General features: G+C 41.6%; 1 protein-coding gene across 1 annotated transcript in view; it reads right to left on the reverse strand.

Moving 5' to 3' along the window:
* The window catches only part of SNTB1 (syntrophin beta 1), a 228,089-nt gene that overhangs the window by 74,003 nt on the left and 126,339 nt on the right, over nucleotides 1-27,747 (reverse strand). The window contains exon 3 of the mRNA XM_035011838.1: nucleotides 13,269-13,476. Within this exon, the coding sequence (XP_034867729.1) occupies nucleotides 13,269-13,476 (208 nt within the window). The remainder of the gene's footprint in view (nucleotides 1-13,268; nucleotides 13,477-27,747) is intronic.

Genomic DNA, 27,747 nt, shown 5'->3' on the forward strand with positions numbered 1-27,747 from the left:
TCCTGGGATCAAGCCCTGCATCAGGCTCCTTGCTCAGCAGGAAGCTTGCTTTTCCCTCTCCCACTCCCCCTGCTTGTGTTCCCTCTCTCGCTGTGTCTCTCTCTGTCAAATAAATAAATAAAATCTTTAAAAAAAAAAAAAAGTTGGCTTCTAAAATTCTAAGGCCTGCTTTCTCAGAATAATATAAGGGTACAGGGTGAGGTTTCCAGAAACCTGAGTAACTAGCAATTCTTTTTAAGGCTCTTTTTTTGCTAAAAGAAAAATTTAAATATAGGGACATCTGGGTGGCTCAGTTGGTTAAGCGTCCGACTCTTGATTTCGGCTTAGGTCAAGATCTCCAGGTCATGAGATGGAGCCCTGTGTCAGGCTCTGAGCTGGGCATGGAGTCAGCTTAAGATTCTCTCCTCTTGAGATTCTCTCCCTCTGCCCTTTCCCCACCACCCCTCACTCACGCGCGCTCTCTCTCTCTCAAAAACAAAACAAAAAAAAGCTTAAATATAAAATGGAGAAAACAACAAAATACAACTTTATGTATTAGAACCTAAACTTTGAACGAATACCTGTTCCTTCAACTTCTGATCTCTTCTAGGGAAAAGACGAAAAACAGGAATTATGAATACATTATTTTATGTCTGCTTGAAGTTCATTTTTACATGTTTAGTTATTTAAACTTTAGAATGACTTATTATTTATTGCTTTATTTAATCAAGTTTATATAAACTTTAGACAGGTGTTTTTATAATTTAGAGTTGGCTAAATATGGAATTACCTTATAACCTTATAATTACCTTGATACCTTATATCAAGCTTGTAAGCTTGATAATAGAGTCTTAGTTAAAATTACACATATATATGAATTTTATATTCTATTTACAGGGAAATTGAGATTGATTTACAATCAATCAATTGTACTTATGACTTATGACCTTTTTTCTAGGCATCATGTAATAAGCTCCTTTATTTAAGGACTTTCTTTGTGAAATTAAAAAATAGGCTAACTACAAATCTTTTCACTTTTTGGAGACCAACTCAAGTCTGATTTTTCCCATCAAGCTTTTCCTAGAAACCACAATTTATGCTGTTCTTTCTCCCTTCCTAACTTTGGCAGCACTATTGTTGGGTATGTATTTTTATTCCATTTTCAATCTACCACAGACAGTAGATCTTTGGCCTTCATGGATTTAATACAGTTGTTACTGTGCGTGACCCTGAATGCTGATGACTTGCAGTCATTTTTGATTTTGCTAGGGGCCAGTCCTGAAGGTGCGGGCTGGCTGCCCTCCCCAGACCCGTCAGTTTGGCTCTGCTGCTCCCCTCCTGCCTGACGTCATTAAAGACACACCCACACACCATACATGTACGCTCTACTCCATTTCTTTTTGGAAAATGGCCTAAAAAGGCAAATGATAGTACTGATTATGAAAGTGATGGTTTTCTGCCAGAAAATAATAGAAGTTAGAGATAAACAATAGAATACTGATTTGGTAGTTCTGAGTCACACAGTGAAGTCAGTAATTTGGTGAAAGGACCAGGGCAAATCCTTTTTACCACATTTAATGAAAGAAAATATATACATATATTTTAGTAGCACTCACAGATTGGGGCTTTCTAGAGGCCTCTAATACATCCCACTTCAAAACTACTGCTTAGAAGGGAGAGCCACCTGCCTTCTTATACTGCTTTCAATTTACTGCCTGCACTGCGCCAGACCGTGACACAAAATATTTCATTTAAGCCATATAAATTCAGTAAGTATTAATGTCTTTTTTATAGACACAAAGGATCAAAGACTTAAAAAAAAAAAAAAAAACTTGCCTAAAGTCACTCAACCAGTGAGTAACAAAGCAGGGATTAAAATGCAGGTAGGTCCCCAACCAAAGCCCTGCTCTCCCAGCCTCTATATCCTGCTTCACCAGCCTTCCCTGCCTCCTACACACTCATTCAGTTAGTTCTTATTGGATTTATTTGACTCTAACCTTATTTCAAGGTTCCCCAAATTCACCTTAGCCAAAAGGCTTGGTTCCTGAATTCAACAGCTAAGATAGAAACAATTACAGTGTCCACTGCGTTCACACACACACCCATATACACACCAAGGACATTTTATGTGTTCTGAGCACTGACACTATTAACTTCGTGTTGTCTCTGTGTTGTGTGTCTGTGTTGGGAGATCAGGGTACACAAAACAAAATGTTCATCTGAAGTTTTTGTGAAACACAGACAGGCCTACATGCTCCATCTTCGCTGAGGGAATCCCCTGACACATTCTTTTTCCATTGCCTCTGATAAAGATTGGGTTGATTTGCATTTCTCCCTTTCAAACCCATTACTGCTAATGAGCAGAAAGCAGCCCTAAGGTAGACAGCTAACCAGGGAAAAGGAAGTATAGTAAAGCGTCTAGGGAAGCTGCAACTGAGAAGCATCAGAGTATGGTTCACACAAGATGTAGTCCGTCTCTACGTGGAACAAAGAAGAAGTGAGGAATGGGGAGGTGGGGGGTAGGAGAGGGAGGCTGGAGAGGTAGATGAACTACACAGTCCCATGTTTTGTAAGCCAAAATAAAGTCTCTTGACAGACAAGTACAATAAGAAGCACTGTTTGTGCTATCCTAGAAGTCTTTCAGGACAAGAGGAAAGTGTCCATACTAATTAGGGCAAGAGAGGCGTTGGCCAATGGGTCATCATGACCAGAAACCAACTCTCCTCTCGTCTTCTCTTCCTGATACTCCCCAAGGTTTCACTCTGTCATTCTCTTATTTTCCCAGAGATCTCTTCCACCCTTTGATCTTTTCTAGAATGTATTCCCAATCTCTATCCTGACCTCCCATCTCACCGAAGTTCCAGACCAGCAGGCCCCCATGATCCCCAATGGCGAAACAATAATAAAAGGATTGTATACTTGCACAATTCTGAATTGTTCTTAGGACACTTTACATGGATGGCGAGGTATACTGGGCGGACCAAATCACGCCCTGGGCTGAAAATCAGAGATACATGAATTTTAGTCTCACACTTCATGCAAACTAGCTACATGATTATGGTCAAGTAACATAAAATTGCCAATTCATGTTCTTTTTTTTTTTTTTTTCATGTTCTTTTTTTTCTGTCCCTCCTAGCTCTAAAACTCTGTAAGAATATGATTCTTAGAACCCATGGAATAAGTAAGGCATGTATCTGAATTGTGTTATTTACACCTGAGTCTAGAGCCCCCCTTTTCTGGCTTTTAATTTAGTGTTCTCATTAGGAAGGATGATAAATTCATAAAACCTAACAGCCACTCAAAGACCATCACTCCTGCAGCTCACTCAGGAAATTGAGAAGCTTGACATTTTCAAATGAGGGAATCCCTAAGTTTCACCGAGTTTATGGTCTGAGAAGTCTCATGTGGAAAGATGATTTTTTAAAACACAGAAATGAGGGTCAGGTGCCCGGGATTGCTCCTCTCTTCTTCCAAGAAAGCCACGTTGAACATGCAAAGTGAGACTGTACTTTATTCTCAGAGAAATCTATTGCAGGGTCTACCGGTAACAGCAATACATTTCTGGCTACTACCACTAGTCCACTGACTCACTCATTTGACAACACAGACACTGTCTAGGCACTGAAGCAACGGGCCTAAACAAGAAATTGCCTCTTTTCTCTGCAAGGTTGTACCTGCAGGACCAAAACAGATCAAGGAATATTTTAGGGTCTCTCCCTGAATCCTTATGAAAGGGAAATGAGTGAGTATAAGAGTAATTCTGAGAATCCTGCTTGACCTCTGAGACTCCATAAAGACCCTCATTTTCATCTCGACTCAGGCCCTATGTCAATATGGATGTTCTTAAATCAGACTCTAGAACTCTAGATACATCTGTATTCCTACTCCTAATTCTACATAAAATCAATAACGGACTTCAAACTTCATCACTTGGCTTCAGCTTACCAAACCTGAAAATACCAACTTGAAAGAGTTTCAGGATTAAAAATGAAACATGTGAATTTGCATTGCATTTGTAATATTGCAGCCTAGTCCTATTAGAAGTAATAAAAAGCCCAAGCCAAAAATGTAAGGCTGCAAAGGGACTCTGAAAATGACATTGGGAATTTTTAAAGCATTAAAAAATAATTCTTCCATGGTGTGGGGGAGAAAGTCATGAGTAAATGCCAGGGTGAGTTACTAGGATTTAAATATAGTTGTAAATGAAAGGAAACTTCTAGGTGGTGGCTAGAGCCCCCTGCATGTCCCAGAACTGGCTACTCTCTTTGCCCCCTGAAGATCCTGTGTACATGCGCTGGAATGTCTTTCCCCACGTGAACACACAAGGGATTACAGCAGATATTGTTGGTCCTCTGCCAAAATTCCCTTTTCTAGGTTGGAGCCTTCAACCTTCACATGATGTGAATAATGACTGCCCACAGTAGAAGCCTTCTCTTCCTCTAGAGAGCTGCCCGTGGAAGACAGGAGTGGCCTCTCTTCACCTGCAAAGTAGCCTACAGCCAGTGGCTGACTCATAGGGGAATATAAAATCCCAACTCTTCCATGTAAGGTGGGGGGGGGCTCTGTGCTGCCCTTCATGCTCGAGCCCCCTGTGGGATTGGGATGAGGCTAGACTCTAGCTGATAGTACATCTTTGCTTAGCTTCCTCCCCCGCATCTCTTGCTTCAATAGTTGCCTTACAGATTTCTCCTGAGTGTCCTCCCTCAGTAAATCCCTCCCCAAGAATCGCCATCTCCAACTTGGCTTCTAAAGAATCCTAAGACACTGATCAATGTATCGTAAGGCCTAAAATTTCATGTACTGCCTTGACCTCTTTGAGCCTCCCAGGGCTCCTGCTCTCATCAGATATGCCCACCACCCCAGTTCCCTGTACTCCCCCTAGTCCTTACCCTAATGGGTTTTACTTCTCGGACAGCCTGCAAAATGATTCAAACAAGCCAATCCCATACTCCCATGGGAACCAGAGTGCATCTCACCCACTTGTTAATACAAAGCCTGTTTCACTGTCCCTGCTGTTTCCCTCTGCCCCCTAATAAACCCTATGTGGTCCGGCAAGGCTTGCAGCATCCTCCCCAGACTCTGAGTAAATGTAACTCATGAGCTGCTGCCAGGTTCCTCTGTCCAATGTTTGGTGTCATGAGTTCTGCCATCTCCTGCTATTTACAGTGGCAATCTCTCCCTCACCAAGGGGGTGAATAGAGGTGATTGGAATAATCAGGTAATGGAAATCAATAGGAAAATCTTTTTTTTCTTCACTAAAGAGAGGGAGTTTTTCTGGAAGAGATCTATTTCATAAAGGTAGGGTCATCTGCAATGACCAATAAGATAAAGTTTAGCAGAGTGTGCTGGCCATACAACCAGGCACAGGGAGCTTTCAATCTTGAGTTCTACACACCTCTCCCAAGAGATCAAGTAGGGCTCATATGAATTTGTGGGAATCAGCCCTACAGGAACAAAATGGGCAGCGCTGATGTGTCCACCTTGGTGACAATGACTCCCATTACTAAATTGCACTGTGAAGTCACGCAGAAAAGTGGGCATATTTCCATCCTTCCATTATAGCTGCCTCTCTGCCACCTACCCACCCCAATTTTAGATCCCTGATTTTTCAGAGAATGGAAGATGGGGGCAATTTGCATTCACACTGGCACATTTGCTTGTAACACTTGTAGTGAAAGACTAACAGGAAGATAACCAAGCTGTTGCTGGTTTTCCTCAGTCTTGCTCCATCTCAGAGGTGATTCACTCAGGAACTTGATGACTGCCTTTTAAAGCAGCACAACAGGCCCATTAGCACTTAATTGCATTAACAGTCTGTGTTTCCTAGCATAACAAACAGTCTTGATTTAGGGATGATGCAAGTCAGGGGTAGCCTGAACTACAGTAGCTCTATTTCTATTTATCAGATGGGAGTTCCCTCAGGTCAGAGACTATTTTCTCCATGGAAGAAGTGGTGGGAAATTCCTACGTAGGTGATTTTTAGGCAGATGGTGGAGCTGATATATTTAGAGGCTCCAGAAATATCGTTCCCTTAATTACACTGTCAAGATCTTGATTACCGGCAGCCCGTTTCACTGAGGCCAAGGATATTCTACATTTGCATTCGAGATTGCTCTAAGATAGCTGGACAGTGCAGCTACAGGATGAAATTACTTGGTTGGTGATATTCATGTGGATTTTTAGGGGTGGGGGGGATGAATAAATTGCTATTATTGGAACTGAAAACTAATGATGGTCTAGTGAATTATGCGAGAATATGGGGAAAATATGTTGACAGATGGGAGATGATAGATAGAGGTGGATGGATAGGGACAGATAGAGAGCTGGATGGATGGAGAGAGGGATGAGAGAGATGGAGGTGGATATGGATGGAAAAACAGATATAGGGTGAGATGGATAGACAGAGAGAGAGAGATGGTTCTGCCTTTGCACAGCAGTGCTGGACAATAAAAATGACTGTGCAAGCTGAAACCATACCAAGTGATCTCAATCACTTGGAAAAACTAGGATTGTTCTCTGGACATGTAAAATTTCTTATTACCACATTAAAAATTGTCTTCCTGTCAGTTGTAAGTATATACAGAAATGAAAAAAAAAAAAAAGTAAAACCTATTTACTTAGTAATTTATCTCTTAAGACATTAGAAAGATTGAGAATTAATGTGTTTTATTTCTTTGTCAAAAACTTGAGAGTGGTGTGAGCAGTGCTTGTTGCCTTCTCTTCAACACATAACTTAGGATTCTGAGTGAGTGTCTTTTCCATGCCTTGACAAGCCATCCTACTCCTTTCTAAGTCTGGATCAGCCAGCAACATTTTATCCTTTCTACTTTCAGTGATGCGAAATGTCTCTGAGAGTTCCCATGCTGTGAAGCTTCTCACTTCTTCTGGGGCATCTTCATCCTTTCTTCACTGACTTCTGGCTGCATATCAAGAGTCTCTTGAATAGCACCAGCATCTACGCCCCCAAGGTCAAGTAGTTCTTCTGTAATTCCATTTATGTTTGATTTGAAGCTCACTTCCCCAATGATCACTTTTCATTTTACTGTACTTCCACCTTTTTTGGACAACTCCCCCTTTCCATTATCCATTCTTATAAAATGTCATAGATTCATCACCACAAAACAAGGAGGAAACACTACTACCCACTTTGCAGTCTGTGTGAATGAACAGACATGTGGTGACCAATCACTGACAGATTTTGAGAGAAGACACAGGATTGTTCACAATGTGATGCATGTCAGCTATTTACATAGTGATTTTCTGAATGAAAAGTTTGCTTTATAAAATTACTTGCAGTTAATAGACTATTGTAACTGAAATTTGAACTGTGTTGTTGAGAGACTGGGGATATCAATTTGAACCATGATAACTGAATTCATAGATATTGGAAACATTCAAAGCAAGGCCAACTCTGTGTGTGTGTGCATGTTTGTGTGTGTATTTTAGTCTTCCCCTAACCTGTCCTATCAAAGACAATTTCAGTCTTTGTTGGACCTGTTCACTGGACTTCTGTAGAACAAAACAGGAAGAAAGAGGAGAAGGGCAGAGGATTATTGTGTGGACAGTAAAAACTGGGACCAGCCAGATAGGTGTAACTGAATGACAGTCAAGGATGGACAGGAAGAACACAGAAGAGAGAATCTCTTCTTGAATCTCTTCTTGGATTTCTTCTTTTAGGGTCATGAAAGGAATGAAAGTAGTTCAAGATTAGGATGGAAGTGGATAGGAGAGAAAAGATCTTAATAAGGGTTGTCCTTTGCTGATATGTGAGTGCCCCCTGCTCTGGACTGAATACCTTCTCTTCCAAATTCATGTGTTGAAGCCCTAATGTGATGATATTTGCAGTAGGGCCTTCAGGAGGTAATCAGGTCATGAGGATGGAGCCCCCATAACAGGATTAGTGTCCTTACAAGAAGAAGAGAGCACCATTCCTTTCTTTCTGCCAAGTGAGGAAACAATGAAAGGGCTGTCTATAAATCAGAAAGAGGACTTCACCAGTACTCAACTCTGCTGGCATCCTGATCTCAGACTTCCAGCCTCCAGAACTGCGAGAAATAAATTTCTGTTTTTAAGCTACCCAGCATACCATACACTGATTCAGCAGCCTGAATGGGTGAAGACACCCTTTATTTTCATAAAGACACATAAAAGACTTGAGTTTTTTTGATATGTCTCTTCATTATGAAACAATGCTTTTGGTACGTAATACTGCTCTGACGCTGGATTCTGGCAGTCTCACGCAGATGGACACATGTTCCCTGGGTCCCTGTATGAGCTCAGCTTAGTGAAGAATTCTGGACTTGAGGATTAGAAAGAAGGGCTCACACTGTCTCTGCCACTTGCTGGAAGAGTGAAGTTACTCAACTTCTGCAAGCTTGCCTCATAGGATAGGAATTATTTAAAGCACATTGCCTGCGACAGACTAGGCACACAATAAATACTAATTACCAACTTCCCTTCCTCCAATAACACCCTAGGAAGGCACAGCTATATAAATGTTCCCATTTTTAAAAATCTGAAGTGGAAATGAGGAAAGCTGATAATTGAATTTGCATCTCAGAGCTCCCAACTGGGTTTTTTTTGTTTCTTTCCTTGTGTTGTGTTTTTGTGTTTTTAACCTGACAAGAAATGGTTTGCAAAGTAAGATAACAAGGTACAGCAAAGGCAACACCTGATGCACTGAGCACAAAACAGAATCCAACAATTCTGCCTGCCCCTGCTGATTAGTGTTTTTCTAAGTAGCAAGAGAGTCAGAGCCTAGTTTGTTTTTCTCTTGTCTGAAATTGGACCGTGGAAAACACCTCAGTAATAATAACTACAAAAAGGTTAAAGAACGATGATTGAAAAACTGTGTTTGGGGCATATTATATTTTACAGTTCTGGGTGAAAATTAGCATTGACAGGCCCTTTGGGGATAGATTGGGGCTTGGAAGGAGGTAAAAGGTTTAAGACCAATAAGAACAAGGGAAAGACCACATTGGTACACCTGACCCATCTACAGGTGAGGGTACTCACAGGGAAAGAAGCACAGGGACTGGGCTGTTACTGTCATAGTTCCAAGGACCAGGAAGTGAAGGAAACAACAACAACAACAACAAAAAATGGCCCTAGCTCAAAGGCTGTTGGCCCATTGCTGACCTTGACACTGTAGGGAGTCCAAAGAATGGCTATGAGAGTTCAAGGAAAGACTAAAATCAATTGCAATGGATAAGCTGCACTGGATTCTTTTAAAAATTAAAGAAATAATGATATCACCGTATTGTTCTACTCTCTAATTATTCCTGTATCTTGATTTAGAGTGTGACTTTAGATCAAACACTTTCCATTCTATGGGTCATCATCTGTTCAAAGAAGAAGTCGGTTTAGATCACTGTCGTGGCTTAGGCTGCTATCACAGAATACCACAGACTGGGTGGCTTAAACAACAAACACTTATTTCTCATAGTTCTGGAGGCTGGAAGTGCAAGATCAGGGTACCAACATGGGGTTCCGGTGAGGGCCCTCTTCCTGGCCTGTGGAAAGCTACCTTCTTGCTGTATCCTCACGCGGTAGAGAGAGTGTGCTCTGGTCTCTTCATCCCCAAGAAAGGCACCAATCCCATCGCGGGCACTCTATGCTCATGGCCTCATCTAAGCCTCATTACCTCCCAAAGGCCCAACCTTCAAATATCATCACGTTGAGGATGAGGGCTTCAACATATGGATTTGGGGGGACAGGAATGTTCAGTCCCTAGCAATTACCTCTGAGTCCCTTCTCTCTGATACTGTATATTAAGGTTCCCTATTGCCCACCAAATCAAATTCAAATCATCTGTCCAGCTTTCAAGATCTTCCATAATTGGATGTTATCCAAGGTACCAGATGTGTTTGATGAACACCTGCCTCCCTTTAGATCAGTCTCTAGCATACCTTCACTACAAGCTGTATTAATTGATTACCTCCAACTTTTTCCATGTTCATTCTCCTCTCTTGGAGTGCACTGAATTCTCTCCATTGCCTCAAGGACTAGCCATTTTGTGGGAGCCATTCTTCCAGTCCTCAGACTATGTCACAGGGAAGAATAACATTAATATAAAGTTTTCCTCCTGTGTAGTATAGAGGAGGTTTTAGGATTAGCATAGACAGGGATTTTAAAAGCGAAGTTGTTGTTGTTTCATATTGTTTTAGTTCATGTAAATGCCAGTTCTAAAAATTTGAAATTAAATTTAATATGTACAAATCATGTCCCAGAGTTGCTGTTATTAATCACAAAATCAAAGATTAACAGCATAGGAAAAGACAAAGGACAACAATTTAAGGTAAATTACAGCCGAATATATATAGGATCACACTTTATATCTTTACAAATACCAAGCAAATTCTCTGGTATTTGTGATAATATAAGAAGGCCACAGTATTAAGGATTTGCCATTCATTGTAACATTCTGCTGAAAACCATTTGTATGCCTCCACACTAGAATTCAGTATTAAATATTTAATCAAAAAAGATTCCAGCTTGGATTTTTTTCCCTAGGACTTGATCTATGGTAATCTTTTAAGAAGTTCAGAAGCAGAAGGCAATAAAAGACATTCCTGCTTCTGATAATTGTCCATGGTAAGTCATTATTGCTCGTAGGAATACAACACATAATACAACTTGAAGAAACATCTGTAATGGTTACCTGAAATTATAAGAACAATACTATTCTAAAACCAAAAAGAGGTTTTTATGAGCCTTTATTACTGCTCCATGGGAATGCCTGAGGAATGTGTCTACTGATAATATGGTATAAACAGACAACTTGCAAGTGAGGAAATGGAAACTTTGGAAAAAATTTCAACATCATTAATAACAATACGATTGTATTTTCCAACCATCCAAATAGTAATGAAGTTTGTGTTAAAAGAGATGAAAAACAAAACAAAACAAAACACCTCCAGGAGTTGAGAGCAGCTCAGTCCCTTGGACTTGGAGGTAGAGAGATATGTGTGCTGGACAGCTCCCTTTGCCCCTCCAAGTCTGGTCTCTACCCTTTTCCAGACCCTGCTTGTGCCTTTGGAGACAGAGCTTATCAGAATACATCAATGGGGCTCCCTTGCCTCTGGCTTCCGGTCAGCCTCATCCAATGGGAGACACCAGCAGGAGATCAGGGGGCGGGGTCACAGGGGTTGTGCTTCCCTCCCAAAGACCATAGCTCTTAGTGGTGGCCCTTTTCTATAGCTACCAGTCTTGCCAGTTTCAGGTAATTGCTCCTTTTCCTTACCATTTCAGATTAAGGGGTGGCTGTGGCCTCTTGCTGTTGGTAGCTCTGGAGTGCTTCTCCATCTCTTCTTGGTTTTCCTTACCTTGGCCACACCTTACAAATTATCCCTTCATTAAATCCTGTCCAATCATCACTTTAGAGCTTGCCATCAACTTCCTGCCAGGACCCTGAGATCTCCAGAACATCTGCCAATCTACTCGGGCCCCTAAGCAAGTGAGGACCTCTTTTCATCCCAATCCTCTATTCCTCCTATAGCAGGTAATGTCTGTTGCTTTGCCTTCCCCAGACTCCATTTAGTCTCTTCCTTGCATGGCAGCCAAACTTTCCATTAGAGAACCACCTCTCCTCATCTCTCAGGGCACAAGGTTTGGATGAGGCTGATCTCAGCACAACCCAGGATGAACATCTGATCTAAGTCAGTTCAAGTAGGCTTAATCTCAGGACTTCTGTTGCAACTGTGAGGGCAAAGAGGCTTTTATTCAGGTAGACAAGTAGGCCATAATGGAAAACACAAGCCTGGAACTGTTGGGCCAAGGATGAAAGCTTGCCTACATGTACACCAATGAAGTGGGCAGGGTACAAAAAGATGGAGAAGCAGGCCTAGTATCATTATTTGGATCCCTGGATCCCACCATGGCTGAAGCTGATCCTTGGGTACTGTTCACTTTTCTTAAAAGTGATACTTCCCTTTTTTGCTCAAGCTGAGGTGAGCTTTCTGTCATTTGCAATGAAAATATCCCCCACACAGTTGGAGGAAGTAAAAAGTAGAGAGTATTAGAGACTGTTGACTTCTAAAATGATGTCATCCTGATCTGCAGTATTGTTTTCATTGAGAACCCCAGCACATAGGTCACGAGAGGCTGCCTATGGTTTTTGTTTATTACACTCTGGGTGCTACCACCATTTGCATTGTTCCTTTCATCCTTTGAAATCTGTGAGAGATGGGACAACACCAAATCAAACAACCCACCCTGTGTTGAACTCTGCGGCTGAGACTCAGGCATGAACTGGTGCAAACAAAGAACAATGGTGGAAAACAGCCTAATGCTGTGTTCAAGTATTATTTTCAAGTGCCGTTTGACTGGGCCTTCTCAGATGACATGGTTCAGTGGCAGGAAAGCTGTTTATTGCGACAATCATTATTCCCATTTACCGCCTATTACAGTGTGAGTCACTGGGAGGTCAGACTGTTCCAAAAGCCCAGTGTTCCTGAGCACTCAAGGTCAAGTTCAAGGGACAGCAATCAGGTATAGGAATAATGGCAAAAGCTCAATCCTTTGAAATGAAGAGAAGGGTTAACTCCCAGCAGAATGCTGCAAAGTGAGTTTTACTATCTTCAACATATCATGTAGCTTGGGAAAAGAAATCAGAGTGACAGTGTTAACATGACCCCAGGTCCTTTTCCACAGTAGCTGTCCTCCCTGAGAACAAAGATTAAATCTTCATTCATCCTTATACACCTCACCCCTGCCTAGTACCGTGCCTTGCACAAAATAGGTGCTCACAAATGATGACCTTCAGGGCCTGCTGGCTTAAGAATACAGATAAAATATAAGATAATATATCGAAAGAGCCCACACCTGGTAGTTGCTAAGGACTCCTTGCTGTTATTGCTATTATTTGTAAATGAATGCATCTACATTATTAATAAGCAGGTTCATGAAAACTCACAGAAACCCCCTTTCTAAGCAACCTTTTCCACTTCCTTACCTCACAAGGCAAAAGCTCCATTGGGCATTTGAGTTATTTTCCCTGACCTTCATATGTGTGACAAGCTACGCATCTACTCACTCATTCATCCATTTGATAAACAATCTGTGACCACCTGTAATTTGCAAAGTCTTGGACTCTATGTCGGGGAATCAAAGCAGATTAGGACATAGTCCCCCATGTATAACACAAGCCTGCTAGAGATGGACAGGAAGTCCAAATAGCCTGTGAATGAGAGATCCAGCCTATGGAATGAGGTAACTGACTTCATGGTTGCAACAAGTGCTGGGGGAACCCGGGGGGGAAATGTCTACTCCTAGGGGAGCATTTTCCTTACCTTATCTGCAAGCCAGCCAAGATGCCTGATCTCTCGGCTCCCAGCAATGCCTGTTTTCCCCAGCTGCTCTCTGACCTCAGCAATCACTTGGGTCAGCAGGTCACTAACATTGGAATGGATGGCACTGAACCAGGCCTGGGCAGTGGCTGAATCCTTGCTCCTTAGGATCACCGTGTGCTTAGCATCTGGAGAGTGGATTTCAAGCTGCCTAGAGAAGCAGAGAGAGAAGGGTTAGAATGTTTCCTGGTAGGTCATGCTTTGTCAAGTCCTGGGCCACAGAGGTGAATTAATTCTGTACTCTTACTTTTGGACTTTGTCAGCTTTGCATGGTTTATCTTAATGTTTCATTCATTCATTCATTCATTCACCCATTTGTTCATCCACAAACATCCACTGAGTGCTTAGGCATTGGTCTAGATATTGGGGACATAGTTATTCAACCATCAGATCACCTGAATTAAGGATGTCTGGTTTTCCTATTATTTAGCTGACTGGCTTATCAATAGTATCATATCAAGACTTCCAAACTGTGAGCTGATACTAATTTGCTTTACCTCTCAATCCACAGAGGATTTTAATAATGTACACACATGCTTGCTGCTCCTGCAGAAAGTAGACTGAAATATCCAACCACATGCTTAATCCTACTGCTCAGTGTTAATTGTGAATATTTAAGAATGAAAGATGACCAAACTTTGCATTCCTTAGGAATCCTGTCCGTGGCACACTTACCCACCATTTAATCCTTGGACATGTGTAATGAAGAATTGGATTAATCCTAAGAATAGGATTAATAATAACAGTCCTAGGGATATTAGGAGAAATACATATATAAATAGTAAGTATTCAATGCATGGTAGCATAATAATTAAGGGATGAAATAACAAATGGATCATTTTTATTCAGTTTTGAATTTTCCCAGATGACATGGTTCAGTGGCAGGAAAGCTGTTTATTGCGACAATCATTATTCCCATTTACCGCCTATTACAGTGTGAGTCACTGGGAGGTGGGGTCTAGGATGGGGTCACAGTGGGGGAGAGAGGCGCACTAAGAGCTCTTTTAAAGCCGAATAAGAAAAGAAAGCAAAAGTCAAACACCAAAGCTTACTCCAGAACTCCACATAGACCACCTGAGATACAAAGTGAGATCTGCATACTGTGACTGTGGTAAAAGAAGTAAGTTCTAGATAGATATTTCTTTGAAGTACTCCTAGATTAACATGACATTGCAAAAATAGTATATACAGACAGTATAATGGACTCTCCGTCCATTATACCCTACAATATCAAAACCAGGAAACTGACATTGGTACAATGCAGGTGTGTGGTTCTATGTCATTTTATCACCTGGGAATCACAGCACTCAGAATACAGGACTATTCCAACCCCACAAATCCCTCCCTCCAGCTACCCCTGATAGTTACAGTGCTCTGCTCTCCACTGTCATCCCAAATCCCTGGCAACCATTAACCTGTCCTTCACACCTATACTTTTTAGACAGCTAATTTTTATTGCATTTATTCATTCAGGTATACATGCAAATAAATATTTTACATTCACTTTTGCATCAGAAAGATACAGGAATTGGGAAAATTCAAAACTGAATAAAAATGATCCATTTGTTATTTCATCCCTTAATTATTATGCTACCATGCATTGAATACTTACTATTTATATATGTATTTCTCCTAATATCCCTAGGACTGTTATTATTAATCCTATTTAATAGAAGACAAAACTAAAGTTTGGAGGGAGAGAGAATTTACCCAAGGCCACACAGTGATGCTAGGATTCAAACCTATGTTGGTTAGGCTCAAAATCCCATCAATTTAGCTACTGTATTACAGTATCTCTCCTTTAGACGGGACAATACCCCATAGGGGGGCACTCATTTTCTTCCACAGCTGTCTGAAGTCTCATTCTCATGCTCAGTAGTGTCCTTAGCTCCTGAGTTTCGAAATAACAATATTGCAGATCACCTGAAAATCAGAAATCCCAACGCAACCTGGCCTCGTTAACATTCAAAACCAAACTTTTAGAGTGAGTAAACCATTTTACTCATAAACTAAAATTGTAGGAAAGGAATGATTTAGAAAGTGGAATGTCTCTGGGGGAGTTTTAGCAAAAATTAACATTTTTTTTTTTGGTCAAAAATTTGCAAAACAAGACTCCTCACTAAGACTCCAAAGGTTTTTTTGTGATAAAACAGGGAATTCTTTAGGTGACATCTGTCCTCAGAAGAAAAAAATCTCATACCTCTTGGGCACTTTTCAAAGAAATGGGAGGTAGTTCTTGCCCCCAGTTCTCACTCTTCAGTAAAGTTACATAGCCAAATACCAACCAGGGTTCTCAAAAAGCATTAATGAGAGCTCAAAGCACTTTTCTTTTTCTTTTTTTCTTTTTTAAAGATCTTTACTTTATTTATTTATTTTTTTTAAGTAGGCTCCATGTCCAGCATCGTGGAGCTCGAACTCATGACACTGAGCTCAAGACCTGAACTGAGATCAAGAGTTGGACACCTCACCAAATGAGCCACCCAGGCACCCCAAGATTTTATTTTTAAGTTATCTCTACCCCCACATGGGGCTCAAGCCCACAACCCCCAAGATCAAGACTTGCATGCTCCACTGACTGAGCCAGCCAGGTGCCCCTCAGCATGCTTTTCAAATTATTCTAACATGATCTGTTATTCTAGAAATTTAAAACCTGCAACTATTTTATTTACAATATTTTCTTTTGAAGACGTGTGTTTGTTTTTAAACAAATGATGATTTGGGAAGCCGCCACCCCCCAGGTGTCACATACATATATGCACATGATGCCAGCAAGGAAGAAAGGAAACAAAGAACATCTTTGTTGGATTGTCAGCCTAGCCCCAGAGGAAAGCTGACTTGTAAACAAACGTACAGGCTAATGATACAGAGGCCTGTTTCTCCCGGGCCCTAACAGCATTTATCATCATTAATTTTTAAGTAAACTTTTTAAGTATAACCTACAGACAGAGAAGTGTACAAATCGCAGTGCACAGATGTACTTTTGCAAAGGGAATGCATTTGTGGAACCGCCACTCAGATCAAGGAACGGAACACTACACGCGTCCCAGAAGTTCTCTTCCGGCCCCCTTTCCAGCTATTACCGCCCCACCCCTCACCAAATCACCACTATTTCTACCACCACGAATTACTTCTATCTCAGCCAAAATGTGTGAGTTTTTGTTTTCATTGGCTGTTGTTGCCTGAAGTACAGGGAGGATCTTGGGCTATTTCTGGGGCAAACTAGCAGGTCCTATACTTTTGGTGGTGGTTCTCAAAGTGCCGCCGAGTGGCAGCAGCTGCACCACCCGGGGAACTTACTAGAAAAGTAAATTCTCGGATCTCACTATTTCTAACGTCATGGAATGGAAAAAGGGTAACTTTGGGGAGAGCGGCATGAGTCTTCTGCAAGATCTTGGATGACTTGGGGCAAACCTGATACTCCATCCCCTGTGATCCCCTCTACCTCTGTTCTACCTAAAAGAGCCCCAAGAGGCCCATGTTCAGGAGCATACGTTGATAGGAATTAGGACCATCACTAGAGCTACAAACATCTGCTAAAGCCCCTTTGTTTTCTCAATGCATGAGCCAACCAGCAACTGTGAGGGTGAAAGATTTTGCTGATAACATACTACAAAAGAACCATTTTCACATATTTCATGTAAGCCATTTTTCTAAAAGCAATTTCAACTCCAACAAGTACTTCATCAATTTGTAAATGTATGGAAGGAGACAAAGGTGAAGAAATGAATTAAAAATAGGGGAGAGGAGGAGTGGGGAGAGGAAGAAAAGGATAATAAGAAAAACTCTAGGGTGGAAATGCTACTGTGGCTGAGTAGCTGAAGTCATTAAAGTCAGAGAACCACAAATGCATGATACAATGGAAGTTAAAAAGCACAGGACAGGGGTGTCTGTGGGGGGTTCAGTCAGATAGGCGACCAACTCTTGGTTTTAGCTCAAGTCATGATCTCTGGGTTGTGAGATCGAGAGCTCTACGTGGCGCTCTGTGCTGGGTGAGGGGTCTGCTTAAGATGCTCTCAGTTACCTCCCTTCCTCTTCTCTCTGTCCCTCTCTCTCTTAAAAAAATAATAATAATAAATAAAATCTTGAAAAAAAAAAAGCACAGGGCAGAACAGTGAGAGTAGTGTGGTATCAATGATGTCAAAGTGATTTTTATAGATGCTTGTAACTGTGGAGACTATGCTGAGAAATGTATCCAGGTGGGTTCAATGAGGAGGGAAATTGAGCAACACGAAGACAAGATTAGAAAGGAGACTTCACTGTCTCACATTCTGTCTTCTGAATTTTGTTCCATGTATGCATTGTGTATTCACTGTACTGGAATGGCAGAGAAGGAGGAGGAGGAGGAGGAGGAAGGGCAGGTGGATCGGGCCGCAGGTTAAAACAACTTGTCTCAAATCCAAGCTCTGTCACTTATGAACTATATATACTCTCTTATGACCATCTGTGATTCCTTCTGCCCAGTTTCCATTCCCCCTTTCTGGAAACAGGCTTTACCCCCATTCTCAGCCTCAATGGGGGGTTCAATGGTTTCAATGTTGTAGGTGTGATCTAATTTGGGTCATGGAGATTTGGCCCAGGATTTCTGTAGGAGTAATTGTTAAGGAGATGTTTTTTCCTTACCACATCTACTGAGGGGTCAGATAAAATCATGGATTTACTGAAGGCCATCTTGCCATCAAGAGGGGAGGGCCTGCCTGCAAATGAAGCCAACACTGAGGAAAACAGAGCCGAGAGTGCTGGATCCAGCCATACCTGACACACAGCATACCCTTGTACTTTTCTCAAATAGGTTTTTGCATAAACCTATTTGAATTGGGTTGTCAAATACAACTGAAAGTCCTGACTCATTGACCACAAATAGGTCACATAATTTCTATGAGCCTTGAGTATCTTTTTACCCTGTATAATAGGGGTGGTGCTGGTGATGATAATGATGATGAAGTGATAATGATGATTACAATGGAAGTGATAATAATAAAAACTTCACGGGGTTACTAGAGCATCAAATGAGATAATAATTGTGAAAGTGCTTTCTGACTTGTAAATCCTGATATTAGCAGGTGCCATTTATGCTTTTGGCATTTTAAGACTCTTCTGTTGGCTCAGTAACTGGGAAAAGGCACTATATTAGTGAATACAATGCTTTTGAGTTGTCTGCACATATGAGCACATACAAGCGAGTTAGTTCTTTCCTAACTACACCATTAATAGAGAAACGAGGCATGCACATTGAAACAAAATCCTAATAAATCTCGAGTTACAAAATGGAGTTGGAAACATGCAGTGATTTCTTAATACATACACAAAGAGGGGCGCCTGGGTGGCTCAGTTGCTAAGCGTCTGCCTTCGGCTCAGGTCATGATCCCAGGGTCCTGGGATCGAGCCCCGCATCAGGCTCCCTGCTCCGTGGGAAGCCTGCTTCTCCCTCTCCCACTCCCCCTGCTTGTGTTCCCTCTCTCGCTGTGTCTCTCTCTCTGACAAATAAATAAATAAAATCTTAAAAAAAAAATACATACACAAAGATATGTTGTGCCTATACGTGAGTGTTCAAGAAAACTCACAGGTGTTTAGCATGTGTTGGGTGTCCCTGTCCCCAGGAAGCTCACCATGTCCATAGTAGGATGAATAGTATCATTCCAAATTCATGTCTGCCCAGAACCTCAGAATGTGACTGATTTGGAAATAGAATCTTTGTGGAAGTAATTAAAGTGAGGATGGGGATGAGATCCTTATTCATCTACCCACTGAATTAGTGTGGGTCCTAAATCCAAGGAGGTGTCATTCTAAGAGACAGAAAAGACACGGAGATCCAGAGAAGAAGGCAATGTGAAGATGGACATAGAGATTGGAGTGATGCATCCACAGCCAACGATTGCCAAAGATCGGCAGGTACCAGAAATTAGCACAGAGGCAGGGGATGGTTTCTCCCTCAAAGCTCTGGAAGGAACCAGCCCTGCCAACTCCTTGATTTCACACTTCTGGCCTCCAAAACTGAGAGAGAAGAAATTCTGTTGTTTTAAGTTTTCCAGTTTGTGCCCGCTTTGTTACGGCAGTCCTAGAAAACTAATACACTGTGTAACTATCTTCTTGCGCATAGTTGAATGGGAACTGCATTAATGTGTAAAACACACAGATGCTGGAGGTAACTCGTAAGATGCAGATCACTTAGGACTATGGCAATCAGGCTTCCACTTCAACATACATTGGAGTTAAACAGTCTCCTCCTTGGCAAAACAACAACAACAACAAAATACCCTTACCCCCACCAGCATTCAATTCTATAACCAGAAAGAAAAAGGAAACCCTCCTGAAATGAGGGACATAGATAAAGCAGTCGGAAGCATGCAGGCCCACAGTAGGCCTTGCTCAGTCCATCACAGTGCCTTCTACTTCCCTCATGGCATTAAAAAAAAAAAAAAAAAATCCAGTCGACCTCCTTGCTAGCTGATGAGTCCTGCATTTCTGGAACCGGGAAAGAGGAGGGAGGGAGGGAGCGAATAAAGGAGCAATAAAGTCAGGACGGCCGAATGGAGCTATTTCTAGCAGGCCAGTCTTTTATAACTCCGATTTTGTTCCCCAGTTGAACTGACCACTGCTTGATGAATTGTGTTTATCTGTGGTTCAGCGATAAAGTTCTCTTTTAATTCCCTGCTGAATGGAAATATTTAGGGCAATGCCACAGCTGTGTTTATTCTCACACTCCACCACAGTTATGTAAATACTGCCTATGGAACTCTTTCTGATAAAGGCCCGAACCAACCCCGAGGAATTACACACTCACTCGAGCCGGCTGCCAAGACGGGCAGTTTCGATCCAGCTTGGCACAGCTGGTGGATGAGAGCACAGCTTCTCGGAGATCATGTGGCAAACGTCGCAATAAAAGAGTAATCTCCTTACCCTCTTACTCTTTTAAAGACTGCCGCTGAGACAAATAATATTTTCCCAGAATCCTCTACTCACCCTGTTCAGAGACACGAGGCTGCCACGTACACCGCGAAGCCTCGCACCGCAAAATTAATAAATAAAGCGTTTCCCGCGACCTCTCCCCTCCAAGGCGAGGCTGGAGGAAACACAGATGAAGGCAGTCGGGAGTGGAAGGCCTGCGGGCTTCCAGCAACCACTGGGAACGGAGGGGAATTCAAACCACGGGGTTCCTGGTCATTATGGTTGCTCCCAGTTCCATGAACCTGTGATTCCCAAGGCTGATGCAAAATATTTCCCCACACACAAATGTATGGCACACCATTTCTAGTGGCTATCTCTACATAGTTGAATTTTGAGGTATTTTTATTTCCACCTTTCTGCTTTTCTTGAATTTCTAAACTTTTTGCAATGTAATCAAAGATGAGGAAGAAAGTTGTTTTTTTTTTTTAAAGATTTTATTTTTATTTATTATTTATTTGAGAGAGAGAATGAGAGACAGAGAGCATGAGAGGGAGGAGGGTCAGAGGGAGAAGCAGACTCCCCGCCGAGCAGGGGGAGCCCGATGGGGGACTCGATCCAGGGACTCCAGGATCATGACCTGAGCTGAAGGCAGTCGCTCAACCAACTGAGCCACCCAGGCGCCCGCTGAGGAAGAAAGTTTAAGAAAAGGAATGTTTGCGGGCGCCTGGGTGGCTCAGTTGGTTAAGTGACTGCCTTCGGCTCAGGTCATGATCCCAGGGTCCTGGGATCAAGTCCCACATCGGGCTCCCTGCTCGGCGGGAGGCCTGCTTCTCCCTCTCCCACTCTCCCTGCTTGTGTTCCTGCTCTCGCTGTCTCTGTCTCTGTCAAATAAATAAATAAAATCTTTAAAAAAAAAAATTAAAAAAAAAAAAGAAAAGGAATGTTTGCACCCCTTTTCACTAGGAAAAATAGCTTTATGTAGACAAGAAAACATCACAGAAAAAATTAGAAAAAAAAAGATTCTTTTTTTAAATACTCAAATTGGTTGTAACTAAAAGACTTCAAAAGAAAGAGATAAGAGATCTGTATTTACAATATTCATAATGAGGAGGCGAACTTGTCCTGTAGGGATGAAAACTCCACCACCGCAGGTGTTCACTTTCCTCATTTTGTCCCTTCCAGCAGCCTGTGAGGTGAATGGTATTAGTGTGTCTAATTTCCAGATGAGAAGTTGGCACCTCAGAGAGGCTAGCTTGTTCACTCTTCCACTCAGTAAGAGACAAAGCTGGAACTGGATCCCTAGCATGTCTGACTGCACAGTCTGTGTCTTAATCATTATGCTCCACTGAGTAGGATGTTTGTAGAAGGCGGTCTGTTGCTTACAAGAGTAGAGAACACTTTTCATCTTGGTTGCTGCTCAATATCTTTCAGACACCCTTCCTGTGTATTTGGAAAGTTTTCCAAATTACGAGTTGAGCTTCCCCCACGGTAGAAGCCAGAATTCGAGTTCCCTTGTCTTTCTTGCTGCTAGGGCTCAGAGCCACTCACTCAAAATGGCAAGGACGCACCGTGAGAAAGTAGCTGTGTATGGAATCCCTCTTTTGGCAAGTATGGCGGCGGAAGCATCCAGCTCTAAATGGGAGCTTGGCCAGTCCCGAGTTGTTACTGGTGCAAGCTAAGGAAGTTGTGCGAACTGTGGCGTGGTTGTTAAGTGGCAGCAAGAGCGGGATTTCTTCTAGAACAGCATTCTCAATGTGGATGGGTGTTGAGCTTAGCCTGCCTCTCTGAACTCTTCGGGAAATATGTGAGCACTCTCATATCCTCAGCCAGAGTTGATTCTATTGCCCGAAACTACAATCCCCTGCTAAGAATGCAGATTTTGGAATCCAGCTGCCATGATGGGAGCTAATGAGATCACCTAAGGAATATGTCAAGTGCGAGCAGTGAATAGAAAAGGAGCCAGAAAAGGTGTTCTGCTATTTTTCACAAAATCCCACTTCAAAAACAGGTCATGCATGATATAGTATTCTACTAGGCTCTGAGGGAACCTGACGATATCTCTCATGTTGGCTAGCCTTCAGTTTTTCAGTAACACATAAATTTACAAAATATGTGAAGAATTTCAGCACTTTGACTTTCCTAGGGGAATGATATCATTATCAAAGTTTTAGAAGAGGAGTCAGCTAATGTCAAACTAGAGAAAACATTTTGTTTTTCCACTACAGACTTCATCTGTACCTCACAGAAAACTCTGTGAATTGACCTAGCTCAACTGATTTTTTTTTGCCATTTAAATATACAATGTGCTATGCAGGTCAAATAAATTTACATTCGTCTCTAGATTCTTAATATCCTACACTGGCAGCATAAACAGTCCATCCCAGAGTCCAGTCCAGAGCATAGCATTTGCCGTCCGAATATCTATTTTTGCTTCCTCCGAATTAGATTATTTTGGGCTGGAGTTAGCAAATAAAAATATAGGATGCCCAGCTAAATCTGAATTTCAAATAAACAGCCAACAGTTTTAAGTGTTAAGTATGTCTTGCGCAATACCTACTGGTAGAAATGGTATAAAGTACATGGATTAGAAAGTGTATCGAAAATAAAACTGATAGGACTTCATGATGGATTAGCTTTGAGGGATGGGGAAGAGGGGAGTGTCAAGGAGTTTTCCGGCTTAGACAGCTGAGTGAATGACAGTGTCTCTTACTAAGATAAAAAATTGAAAATGATTTGGCAAGAAACATGAGTTTGGGTAAATATCTCCACCTTCACTTAGGTATCTTGTAATAACCTCAAACTTGTAATGTATACATAGACTCAAGAGTCTGTCTTTTCTATGGTTATTTTATTTTCACGGAATCAACATCTTCCAATAATCCAGGTTGGATGACCCAATCGTTCTTGATGTCTCCTGTCCTCTTCTCCCAGGATCCATTCAGTCTCCAAGTTTTATCAGTATTACCTCGGTGGTATCTACCTTCAGAAGAGATGGCCAGACTGTAAATTACAAGTTTTCTCAGCGGAGCTAGGGTAAACACTGGTCTAGGATGGGATATGAGTTTTACTTTGTAGGCCAACTTTGATCAAATGGTAACAGTTGCCTGAAATGATATTAAAAAGAGCCTGAGGTCTCATTCTAGACTCAGTGAGAAAAAGTAGCATCATCATATATTGACATCTGCCATGGATATGGGTGTGGGGATTGGCAGCACTCACGTTGTCTATTTGATATTTCTAGAAAGCATTTTGAAATGTAGCTCTCACATGTAGCTCCTGATGGCCCCAAGCTTGGAGACAGTCGTGGCTTTCCGTCATCCAATAATTTCTCTCTCAAGGCTTATCCCTTCATAGTTTATCTCTCCCTCTAGACTATAAATTCCTTGAGGGTATGATATATATTATGTTAATATCCCCCTATTGCCTGACACAGAGGGGCATAACCCGTAAGTTTCTCCTGGGCTAAGTGAATGGATGGCTCCGTCTATTACTAAAAGTTTGTCCAGACTCGATGGTGGCTCCCTTTCTAACTTCTTGTCAAAGTTCTTTAACTGTCTCCTTTTACATTGTGCTTTTCCCTTACTACACATTAACCCTTTCAGTCTTGAATAATGAAATTTAATTCTATGGTATAAAGTGCTTCAGTTCTACATCGTAAGATTTATTTAATGTATTTAAATAAATAAAGTCAAACATGTTTTAATGTCCCAGAAGGACAGTTTCCATGGATAATGTGAGATAGTAGTCAACTCTGTTTAGTTTATTTCATATTATCTTGTTTATCAGACAATTTGTCATACATAATTTTCTTGGGCTAAAATGATCCATTTGTGATCTTGCCAGCCTTATCCAGGGTGGACGTAAAAGGAGGCAGACTTGTAAATTTGTAAATCAGGGTCAAGAGATGACACAACATAGAGCAATAAGGAATACTTCTCTTTGAGAGGTCAGAACAGAAGTGGATGCCGTTTAATTCATTTCTGTCTGACTCATGGACAAAATTACAAGATGGCTTGTCACTCGTTAATTAATCAATTATTTTTCGAGTGCCTAGTACCTAGCCACGGCATGAAGCACATGAGGGGAAGGGAACTGAACGTCGATATGGTTTCTGTGATCCCTGAGATTACAGTCTAGCAATCTTGGACAGGCACACACTTTCTTAAATTTTCAAATAACATGAAAAATTCCTACCATGAAAGAATAATTTGTATCTGTTTTAGGAACAATCTTTTATTCAGTTCTTAATAAACTAAGCAATAATTCACCACTGTGAAGTCCGCAGCCGCTTATACATAGTAATAGTACTTCACCAAACCCGAGATACCGCTCATCTGTTCTGTTTTAATTTCTACTAAGTCTTTTTAAGGAGGGAGGAGAAGAAAAGGGGAGAAGGACAAAAGCACTGTTTCTCCAGTGCCGCTATATAGAGAAGGATGTGTTACCGGTGGAAGGCCATTAAGCCATTAATATCCTTCAACAAGGATTATTAGTAGCCACCACCCAGCAGAGAAGAGGGCCCCGTGAGAACGGTAAAGATGAGGCAAAAGTTGGATGAGACGACAAGGATCTGAATAGGCTCTACCACGTGAAGGGACTAGACCAGCCATGGAAATGGGGTTCAGAAAAGTGGAAAAGACCATAGGCAATTTTAGTTAGCATGGGAGGGGGCACTAGAGGAAGAGGGGAAGCAGAAACCAAAATGATCCTAGTTAAATGGATGAACAGATGAATGATCAAAGACGGAATTAGCAATCCAGAAAGAATTTAGAGATCATTTACCCCAACCACTCATTTCAAAGGTGAAAAATCTCTAGGGAGGAGAAGTGATTTATTTATCCAAGGTCACAGCTGCAGGTAGTAGTATTATTGAATCTAGAATCCAGAATTCCTAACAATGATGTTTATCCAAGTTCAGAGGATGGACACACAGAGCTCATGCGCTGGAGGCCAACTTACCTTTCTTTACAATTTTCCAGGGAGCTGGTCCTGAATTTGGGGCCAGTACCTCTTTCTGCATTTGAAACAGTCACTGTAATACTTTGTACATATTTCACTGTCAAAGTATTTATGGAAATGACAGCTTCATAATTACTTTCTCTGTGAAGCCTTTGCTCAAAGACATGTTCACCTCTTTTGTAGATAGCAATAATCATTTCATTACTTGAAGGATTTAAACAAGCACAAACAAATCAGCTATGCACAAAATTGCTATTTTTAAAAAATCTATATCTGATCTAGACAAGTTTTAAATTGTCATGCAATTCTGTACTGGTTGCAAGAGAAGGTGCAAATCAGAATAATGCTAATGATCATCCCAAGTCTCAAAAGGTCACGCTACATAAAATTCAATCTTCTTCATTCTTACAGTAAATGCCAAGGTGCCAAACAAGTTGGGAAGAGAGTCAACCTCTCTGTGAAGGAGCAAAGATGTGGGTTAGATTTGTTTAATTTTGTTTTGACTTTATTAGTTTTATTTTTTTCCTTAAAGAAAATATGTGTTAAAATAGTAGAACGGAAACGTTGTTACGCATGAAGGAAATCTACTTAAAGCTTTCTGCTTCTTGAAATGAGGTGCACGGGGAGGAGGAATGGGGGGGTGGGCAGGCCATGGAGGGGAGAGGAGAATGCCCTGATTCTGTGGTTGCTACAGGAAGAGCTGAGCTCCTGGGCTGGTCAGAAGCCTGCCTCTGTCTATAGCATTCCAAACATGTGTTCCCTCCAGATGTGCCAGTCAATTGATTGAACTTTCTATTTTCAGCTTTGTACCTTTGAGCAATCTGCATGAGGGCTGCTTATCAATTAGCCTGGACTGCTTTTACCAAGATTTCAAGATACCCCCTGAAAAAAAAATAAAAAAGAAAAGAAACCAGATACTTATGTGGGGCAAGTACAGATAACCTTAATCACATCTGAATCATTCATTCAAAAATACTTATTGAATGCTTACTCTCCGCGGGGCAGTCTGCTGGGTCTAGGGACACTGAGTCCAACGACATAGCCGTGGCCTTCGAGGAGCTCACTGTCCATGGGGCTAAGGGAGTTGGCTGGTAGACAAGAGCCCAGTGATTGCTCTCCAGGACAGGCCACATAATACAGTGGTTAGAACATCGTTAATGGAGTCAGTCGGCCTTGGTCTCTGCACTGGCTCTGAGCTGAGCTTCCTCGAGTGAAGAACTCAACCTCTTTGCATCCTAGTGTCTTCATCTTACAAACAGGAGTGGGCTGAGTTATAACAAATATAACCCCTGGAACAGTGATAATCCTAAAGTTTAATTATTTTAAACATTTTTTTATTTAAATTCAATTTAGTTATCATATAGTGTATTCTTAGTTTCAGGTGTAGAGTTCAGTGATTCATCAGTTGCATATGACACCCAGTGCTCAAGACATTGCATGCCCTCCTTAATGCCCATCACCCAGTTACCCCTTCCCCCCTCACCCACCTCCCTTCTAGCAACCTTCAGTTTGTTTTCTGGAGTTAAGAGTCTCTTATGGTTTGCCTTCCTCTCTGTTTTTACCTTGTTTTATTTTTCCTTCCTTTTGAAGGAAGAGGGTAAATTGGCTAAATCAAAAAGGAGGAGGAATAGCCAAGGGGAGTATCCCAGGGAGAGGGGTAGCCTGAGCAAAGGACCGAAGGGGAAAATTGCATTGCACATTATGAAAACTGTGTATAGTTCTTTAATGGCTTAGAAAAAGTTTAGGGGAGAGGTAGACAAGGAAGTGGGAACACAAACGCGGGAGTCCAATGAGGACACACCAACAGAATTTTCATTTACGCAAGTGATGTGATCAAGCCGTATTTTAGTGAGATCACACTGGGAAGATGGGACTGGAGGGGACAGAGACTAGAGGCACGGAGACTGGCCCGGATATCTCTGCAGTGACGGGGGTGGCAGCAGTAGAAATGCAAAGGAAAGACCACATTAGATATTAAAGGTTAAACTACAGCAGAGTAAGAAGAGCGTTCTCTTGTGACCATCTAATTTACAAATTAATACTTGTATCTTTGGGAAAACATGTCCTCCAAATATCGAATTCAAAAATACACATGCATGGATGCAAGAGTCTGTTAGGCATGGGAGGAGGCAGTGGGATACAAAGATAAGCTGGATGTAGTCCAAGCCATTTATAAAAGCCTAGTGAGGGGGATGGTACCAAAATAATTATAATACAGGGCACAACAGGTGTCCATTAGAGAAGCATAGAGTATCCAAGGGAAGCATGTTGGAGGGTAAGGATCAGGAAATAGTTCAGGAAGAGAAAGGCATTGAGAAGGGGCTCATGGAATAAAGGATTCTGACAGGGGGGGAATGAAGGGAGGGCATTCCAGTTTGTGGGGACCATCCATGACCAAGGACAGAGATGCTAAGGGTGTTAAAGAATAGCAAATAGTCCAGTTTTTCTTAAAAACTATTTCTATAACTGCACTGATTTTTTTTAACCGTGTTGCTAAGATATAACTGACAGACAATGAACTGGGCTTTCAGTATGTAGTAAGTGTAGACATATGTATACCCACCATGGTGACACTTCT

The sequence above is a fragment of the Mirounga leonina genome, unplaced genomic scaffold, assembly GCF_011800145.1.
Source record: "Mirounga leonina isolate KUSES-001 unplaced genomic scaffold, KU_Mleo_1.0 Mir_165, whole genome shotgun sequence".
NCBI classification, from domain to species: Eukaryota; Metazoa; Chordata; class Mammalia; order Carnivora; family Phocidae; genus Mirounga; species Mirounga leonina.